General features: G+C 39.0%; 3 protein-coding genes across 3 annotated transcripts in view; 2 read left to right on the forward strand and 1 right to left on the reverse strand.

The window, feature by feature from the left end:
* Positions 1 to 8,860, reverse strand: part of clu (clusterin) — a 169,555-nt gene that overhangs the window by 86,424 nt on the left and 74,271 nt on the right. The gene's annotated exons all lie outside the window — the stretch shown is intronic.
* scg5 (secretogranin V) lies at positions 272 to 5,614 on the forward strand. The gene is made up of 6 exons (XM_074615945.1): positions 272 to 430; positions 771 to 996; positions 2,224 to 2,373; positions 3,173 to 3,285; positions 3,666 to 3,719; positions 3,895 to 5,614. Exons 1-6 carry the CDS (start codon positions 272 to 274, stop codon positions 4,021 to 4,023), a joined length of 831 nt encoding a protein of 276 aa, XP_074472046.1. The 3' UTR covers positions 4,024 to 5,614.
* Positions 5,752 to 7,698, forward strand: grem1a (gremlin 1a, DAN family BMP antagonist). The gene is made up of 2 exons (XM_074615996.1): positions 5,752 to 5,832; positions 6,849 to 7,698. The coding sequence occupies exon 2, from the start codon at positions 6,857 to 6,859 to the stop codon at positions 7,385 to 7,387; it is 531 nt and encodes a 176-aa protein (XP_074472097.1). The 5' UTR covers positions 5,752 to 5,832; positions 6,849 to 6,856; the 3' UTR covers positions 7,388 to 7,698.

An 8,860-nucleotide genomic window follows, 5' to 3' on the forward strand; every position in this document is an offset into this window, starting at 1 on the left:
GGTTCCTCTCAGTGCTTCTGTGCAGATAACTGCCACACTGTAACAGAGAGGAGAGGATTTTTTGGTATCTTAGCAACTGCATCTGAACCGTGAAGTGAGGCGGATTGCATCCTCCTGCGAGGTTGCATAATGATGATAGCGGAAATAAAGGGTTTTTCCTTCAAAATAAAGTAGGAGAAAATTAACCATGGAAAGCAAAACGTTTAGACCACCTATTTTAGAACAAGAAATCATTAAAATCTACATTTATGTTAAATAAACTTTAATCAGAATGAATCTTGGCGAGAAACATATTTTGAAATCCTTTTTTTTAATCATGTTTGTGATGCAAGCTTTTATTCTGGAAACCAGAAATATGAGATTTTTTTTTCTTCTGGCAAGCGTGACAGAGGTCTCGAGCAGTACGCAGGTGCCACCATCAGCACACACGGTAAGAAAATACACTGAAATCCCCTTTTTAGGTCATTTGTGATGTCTTCTATCAATAAAATCAAACATATCTTCAAATAAATGTAATTAAATGCAGCTTTTATTATGAAATATGGTGTTTCTTCTATTTAATAGACATATTATGTACATGTAGGCTATTTATAGGCTATTTACATTGGCCTTGGCTCTGTTTACACAGTGATGGCGCACCAAGTCTTTATTCCATGTATACACAATTTACCTTTTTTTTATCTAATTAGTTTGCAGTTGCAGCTGTGTTTGCTCATGATTACTGTCCATCTTTTGTGCTCTGGCCTGACGTGTTTTTCCCCCTGTGGCAGATGACAGAGATGGTCTCTTTGGTGCGGTTCTCGCTGCTCGGCCTCATCCTGGTCCTGCAGGTCTCCAGAGCTCCAGCCCGCAGCCCCCGCACGGCCGACCAGGTGTCCGAGGCCGACATCCAGCGGCTGCTGCACGGCGTCATGGAGCAGCTGGGCATCGCTCGTCCCAGAGTGGAGTATCCTGCTCACCAGGCCACCAACATAGTCGGGCCTCAGAGCATACAAGGTAGGCTGGCTGGTTGCATCTCATCATAATAATATCATAATAAAGTGTTTAGAAAAAGACGTTTTAGATTAAATTATAAGGGAGATGTGGACAGTAGGGAGGGAGGAAGCAGTGGTGGAAGAAATACTCACATCTTTTACTACTAAAAGTACAAACACCTCAGTGAAAAAAGAAATACTCTGGTACAAGTAAAAGTCCTGATTTCATAATGTTACTTAAGGGTAATTGTAAATGATGATACTACTACTACCACTACCACTACCACTACTACTACTACTACTATTACTACTACCACTACCACTACCACTACTACTACTACTACCACTACCACTACTAGGGTGAATTAGCCTAATGTGGGATATTTTTTTGCATTTCAGACTTCTGAAAAATATTGCAATATGAAGTTAAAGGTCCCATATCGTGCTCATTTTCAGGTTCATACTTGTATTTTGTATTTCTACTAGAATATGTTTACATGCTGTAATGATAAAAAAAAAACTTTATTTTCCTCATACTGTCTGCTTGAATATACCTGTATTCACCCTCTGTCTTAAACGCTCCGTTTTAGCTAATTTCAATAGAATTCCAATGGAATTGCGTTGCTAGGGCAACAGTTTGGGTCCATGTGTGCTGTCAGCTGATGTTATTTACATACACTGCAACAGGAAATAAACTGGGACACATTTAGAATGTTTACGTTTAAAACCGTGTAATGGTCTAAATATTGCATATAATGGACAGAAATCCTGACGGCTTGTTTCAAAAGCACAATTTCTGAATACGGGCTGTGTGTATTTCTTTGTGTATTGAGCGCTTCGATACTTTCACAGTATTTATAAAGCACTTAAACCTGCTTTATAATAAAAAAGATATGAAAATTTCACTTTTTACAATATGGGACCTTTAATACATTAAATCCAAACCCAGTACCACTCCCAAATCCCCAGGATGTGTCCTAATCAAACCAAAACAAAATAAGAAAATGCAGATATCACACTCATAAAAGAAATGGTAGACATATTAGTACTCTTAGTGCCAAGTTGTCTCAGACAAATGCTAAAGGTGCAATCCCATGTTCAGTAATATTACCACTTACAATGTTATTGCTGTTACAAAACCTAGGCTTATAGGTGTGGATGTTATATGGAGAATCAAACAACATCAAGCCTGTATTATGTGTTTGCTGATGTTTTTGTGGTGGTTGTAATGCTTATTTTCCTCCACCAGGTGGTGCTCACGAGGGGCTGCAGCACCTCGGCCCCTTTGGCAACATCCCCAACATTGTGGCCGAGCTGACCGGCGACAATGTCCCCAAAGACTTCAGTGAGGACCACGGATACCCGGACCCTCCAAACCCCTGTCCACTGGGAAAGACAGGTACACACATTATTTATTATTGACATACTAATGTATCATTATGAACATCAGGGCTGTTAATGTTTCTGTCAATGATGCCACAGGGCCCATTCTTTCCGTTAATTATTGAACTGGCTCCCAACCCAGGGGGCCCGACCCCAACTAGGGGTCGCCAAAGCTTCACGGGGGGTCGCAAGGCCTTCTTGATTTTAAGGGGTGTATGACAACTTTATTTTTAAATTTTTTTAATTTACAGTTGACCTATATCTCAGCATTTCATAATTTCTGTGAAGAAAAAAAAAAATAAGAAAGAAAGAAAGAAAAATTAAAATAAATGAAATTTTAAAGTTTGGATTATTATTTAAGATATAAAAAGGATAACAGGCACAGTGAAGACCTGAAGAAAAGTACGCTGTTGAAACAATCAAAGAGCTATCAATTTATCAAAAACAAAGCTTATTAATGTATGATTAAGAAAATACATAATACAGACAGAATTGTATTAAAAGTTCCTAAAAATAACAGGAAAACTCAACAATATTCACAGGAAATAATCTTCTCAAAATGCATCCAAATTGCTCGTTTTACATAAACTTCCTGCAGTTATTGCGTTCACTATTTGGGTCAATTGTACAATTTAATAGTTGTTCTGTACTGTTATTGTGAAGCAATGAATATAATATGAAATATCCATAATATATCACTTAGTAAGGGGTCGTCCGTTCACTCAATGATAGAAAAGGGGTCTCTTAAGGAAAAAGGTTGGGAACCACATTGCATTTATTTGCTGCTGAATTTCTGCGTCTCGTCTCGTCCACAGCAACAGACGGCTGTTTGGAAAACGCTCCGGACACGGCCGAGTTCAGCAGAGAGTTTCAAAAACACCAGCACCTGTTTGACCCGGAGCACGACTACCCGGCGCTGGCCAAGTGGGTGAGTTCAGAGCTGAGAGACAGAAGTTTTCTGCTGCAAAAAGAATGAATGCTCTCGCTAATATGGTTTCTATTTAACATCGATTTAGACAGGATTGTGCAAACAACAATCTCCTGCGGCCGCCCATGGGAGATCCGTTTTTTAAAGAGTTAAAAACAACAAGAAGACGATAGACTTTTCTCATTTAAAATATCAAAACTAAACTTGTTTGTCATTTGCATGGATTCATTCTGGTAACTTGGTTTGTCTGGTCTGAAGAAATCACCCATAGAGTGTTTTTATTCCCTGAAAAGGCATTAAGGCAATTTGTTGACTGTAATTTAAGACCAAAAGGCTGTAAAACAACGGATACATGATTTAATGTGTGTGTTTCCTTTCAGAACAAGGAGCTTTTGTACCAAAAACTGAAGGGAGGACCGAAAAGAAGAAAAAGGGTATCGTGTTTGTTGTCTTCTTCCTTTGTAGTATTGTGTCTGAAAAACCACATCAGCAGCCCTGAAGGGAGCGATGTGCTCTTAAACTCACCGCTTTAGATGTCAAGTGATGTTTTCTGCTACAAAGTGTGTGTGTATAGTGATATATTCGATATGTTTGTCTGCCTCCCTGCAGAGCGTCAACCCGTATCTAATGGGCCAGAGGCTGGAAAATGTGGTCGCCAAAAAATCTGTTCCTCACTTCTCCGAGGAAGAGGAGGAAGAGGCACCGACTGTCTCCGCTGCCGGCAAAACCACCACCTAAACTCCTGCAACAATCACCGTTATATTTATGTATTACTCTCAGATACAAGTTTTTAACACTACATATTTAAGCATTTTGGTACACAAGCAATCGATTTGAGACTTCACTGAAATAAGAAAGCAGAGAAAAGAGAAGCAGCTTGAAAATTGTTCATTGTATTGTATTGCAATCTCATTAATTCGCCAAGATCTTGTCTCGATCTTTACTAATTAGGCACAACATGCTGTATATCTGTCTTACAACTGGTGCTCTTATTTTTAACATACAGGCTTAAATAGAAAAGAAATAGAAAATACTTTATTGTCTGCTTTTCACGTACAAAAGGCAGAAATGTGTCTTTGGTTCACGTGTGCAAAAAACTGCTATTAAAAGGATACAAAACACAACATATCACATCCAGACAGGACACATTAAACACATTCACATAAAAATACAATACACCAATAGAAGCTACATTAAAAATGAATTACTAAATCTTTACAGTAGGGCTGCAACTAACGATTTCATTAATTGTTTGGTCTATAAAATGGTAAAAAATGTTGATTATTGTGTTTCCCAAAGCCCAAGATGACGTCCTCAAATGTCTTGTTTTGTCCACAACTCAAAGATATTCAGTTTACTGTCATAGAGGAGTAAAGAAACCAGAAAATATTCACATTTAAGAAGCTCAAATCAGAGAATTTTGACTTTTCTTTTCTTAAAAAAAATACTCAAACAGATTTATCGATTATCAAAATAGTTGACGATTAATTTAATAGTTGCTGATTAGTCGTTGCTGCTCTACTTTAAAGTGCATCTGCCTTTATTAAAGTATTACGATCTGAGAGCTTGGTCCACGGAAACAACATTTTAGGGCTTTCTCTCGTATCATAAAATCGAAAGTACTTGTTTCTTAAGCAAGATTTTGCTTGACGGGTCAAGAATGAACCGTAAAGCTCAAAAAGTAAACTGTTATTAATCTGCAGTTTGATTGTGAGCCAAATATCCGTTATAGTGTCAGTATCTGATTCGAATATTCAACATCTTGGACATTTATAGTGATTTTCACTTCAATTAAACCAACCAGTTTTAAGTTAGAATCGTCACATTGCCTGAGATTTAACCCAAAATGCTAAAATACAATGTGTTAAAAATCTTGCCTGGCAGTGTACAGTTTATCTACAACTGTATTATAATAAGAAGCTGTATAAAGATATATTAATTCGGGGGAAAGTTGAATGAGAAAGTTATTATTATTATTCATGACTGTACAGAAATCAGTTTGCTCACTCTGAAGCTTCTGGCGTTTTTGTATGTCTTGATATAACCAGTTAATCACCTCTGTGTCTTCAGAAGCAAAGACTCAATACAGATCTTATTCTTAATTATAAACTTTAGCAGCTTTGCTTTGTCATGTACAGTAAGAGATGAACTATACGTCACTGCAGCATGGCAAATATTGTAGCTCCCTATTCTGATTGATTAGTATCTGTTCTCGTCACCACACTGCAGTAATATGAGTCTCTACAGGCAGCACTGAATCTGTCATGTGTCACCTCATCTTGTTTTTGTTCTGTAAAGTTAAATAAATGATTTATCTGCATTGACAAAAGTTTGGATTTGGATTTTTTCCCTCTCTTCAGATAGATAGTAGACAGTTAGGATGAGGGGTTTTAGGGGGCGTGTTCTGCTGGAGCTCAAGAAGGTTTAGAAACCTCCTCAGCATGTCATTCATAAAGCCACTAGAGAGGAGGAAGGACCTGAAGAAGAAACACATGCTGTAAACTGACTGGATAAAGTTTTCTCGTGAGGAGCTCAAATAGACAACAGGTAACTAAATTTAGTTACTGCTGGTTTTGTTTGTGTAATGGAAAATGACATTATATGTAATGATGTCTCTTTGTGCAACAGTGGAAAGTTACTGTCTGTGTGCTCTTCGTCTCATGTAGTGGGAATGTACTGAGTGTTGACTTTTACTGGGACACTGTCTGCGTAAAACAACTCCTTTTCTCTCAGTCCCTGTTGTAGATTTCTATATAATCACATTGTAATAATCTCCTGCGGTGCACTCTTCTGCAGACTTTGTGTGACTCTGCAGTGTTAAGAATTTCCCAGTAAAATAACAGTAAAGAACTGGCAGCCTTTATGTTACTGTAAAATTAACATTATTCTACTGTCGCTGAAATTTACAGCTTTGTACTGTTAATGAAAAATACAGTTTGAACTTTATTAATTTCACAGTATTTTACAGTTAATTTACTGTTTAAAGATACATTATATAGCTGTTTTTCCACCTTTTACATTATCTTACTGATTTGTTTTAATGCACTATTATTTTTTACATACATTTTAATAAACATTATTTTTTACCTAGATGAATAGACTCAGCAGGTTACAGACATAGGAATAGTCACACTAAATACAATTAAAGGCACTTGTTAGGAAAAAGACTATAATAGACTTGTTGACACTTTTTCCAAAAATGTCTGTCTATAGCTGGCTACAAGCACAGAATGCAAACACAATGTACAAGCCTCACATGTGCAGATCAGGTCCCAGAATAAAAAGAAATACTGCATGAAACGGTTACTGATGATACTTTAGACAGTTGATCAGCAGTAAAGTGCTGTTTTTTAAGAATGCATTATAGTTCAATTAAAAAACGTTTCTTTTGTATTAACAGTAAAGCACTGTTTTTAGCAATAACAGGTTAATACTGTTGAAATCCTGCTGTAAATTAACATCAATTGTTTACAGTGTATCTATGAATTCACAAAGCCATCTTTGTATATTGACAGAATGTGGAGCTCCATCCATGCCTGACTTTTGTGTTTTTTTCCCTTCAGCTTCAGTGATGAAGACACCATCAGTGTTGATCTCTGCAGCAGTTCTGCTGCTGCTGCTTGTCCAGCTGAGGTGTGCAGATGCTGTCACCTTTCAAGGCCCAAACAAGTACAACCCAAACGACTCGGAGAGATGCCACCACCAGCCCGCCATCAGTGGACTAATTTCCCGCGGGATTGGACCTGTGACCTCCACCGACGAGGTGCTGGAGTCCAGCCAGGAGGCGCTGCACGTCACGGAGGGTCGGTACCTGAGGCTGGACTGGTGCAAGACGCAGCCGCTCAAACAAACCATCCAGGAGGAGGGCTGCATTACACGCACCATCATCAACCGCTTCTGCTACGGACAGTGCAACTCCTTCTACATCCCGAGACACAACTACCAGGACGGAGACGCCTTTCAGTCCTGCTCAGCATGCAAACCCAAAACCTTCAGCACCGTCACCTACACCCTGTTCTGCCCGGGTCAGATACCAAACACCAGGAGGAAACGGATCCAGCGCGTAAAGCAGTGCCGCTGCACAACTATAGACATGGATTAAAGACGCATTAACTGATGCATCCAAGTTGATAATATCTGCTTCCATCGGAGGAAAAGTGCAGCTTTGCAAAGATTAAAAAAGTATATTTTGCTTAAAGGACACGTGAGAATAAAGTGGGAAGGTGAGGAACTAATGAGCCTTATTGTCATTATAATGGAGAGAAGATGCTGATACACAAGTGGTTGAATCAGGTGCTATTTTCACTCTAAGACAATACTTTGAGCTACAATTAAAGGGACTGTTTGTAACTTTCAGAAATGCTTGTTAACAGCGACACCTGTGGCCGTTAAGTCATTGACTTAACGGCTTAACGGCCATTTTTCCTGCTTCAGCCCCAGAGGCTGAAGCAGGAAAAGCCAACACTAGGAGCGGGTCGGTGCCGGGGTTGAAGCAGGAAGAGAAACGTTATCGTCTCCCGACCGCGGCCGGAGGGAGACACCTGCACCCGGTCCGAGACGATAACATTTCTCGCTGCGGAGCCCCGTCACTTCACAAGACACTGGAAACCTCTGTTGGTCTGGAGGGGCTGCAGTATTCATTTCTGCACAAACGTCCACTAGATATTCTCAGAGCTAAACTAACTCTCCTGCAGTGTGTAGTGAGCGCGCGTTCACGTGTAGAGGTGGAGTGAGACAGCGAGAATGTGCGCAGTGTGTGAGTGAAGGCAGGCAGAGGAGCAGAAACTCCGACCACATGCGAGCGCGCATATGCGAGTGCGCGCATGGGATCCCGACCCGGTAGATTTATACATGTAAAAAGTTACAAACAGTCCCTTTAATAATTCATCACACTGTCCAAATATCTTGTCAATTATCAGTCATTGCTTCCACAAAGTAATTTTTGTGTGTGTTAACAGTAAGGCTGCAACTAACAATCATTTCATTGTCGATTACTTTCTCGATTAAACGATTAGTTGTTTGGTCTATAATGTCCCAAAGCCCAAGATGACGTCCTCAAATGTCTTGTTTTGTCCACAACTCAAAGATATTCAGTTTACTGTCATAGAGGAGTAAAGAAACCAGAAAATATTCACATTTAAGAAGCTGAAATCAGAGAATTATGACTTTTTTTCCTAAAAAAATAGTTGGAGATTAATTTAATAGTTGACAACTAATTGATTAATTGTTGCAGCTCTAGTTAACAGATTTGGAGGATTTGCTGTCAAATTGTTTTAGATGCAGCGACTTTGCCAAAGTTTAGGGTTTAGTTTAGTTAACTGATGATCTAAAACATAAGAGTGTTTAAGCTTAAATCAGGCTGGTTCGTAATCATTTATAATGGTATATGTGTTGCAGACCTGCAGGCTAACGGATCAGAATATAAGCATAAGGACACATCTTCAAAGGACTCGGATGGTTGTATTGTTTCCACTGTGTGGGATGTAAAGCTCATCGTGATATTGAGATTATTGTTTTCTTTTACAACCTGCACTGCTAAATGCCACTTCATTTTATGACTGTGTATAATAATAAT

Source organism: Sebastes fasciatus, chromosome 18, assembly GCF_043250625.1.
Source record: "Sebastes fasciatus isolate fSebFas1 chromosome 18, fSebFas1.pri, whole genome shotgun sequence".
Classification (NCBI taxonomy): domain Eukaryota; kingdom Metazoa; phylum Chordata; class Actinopteri; order Perciformes; family Sebastidae; genus Sebastes; species Sebastes fasciatus.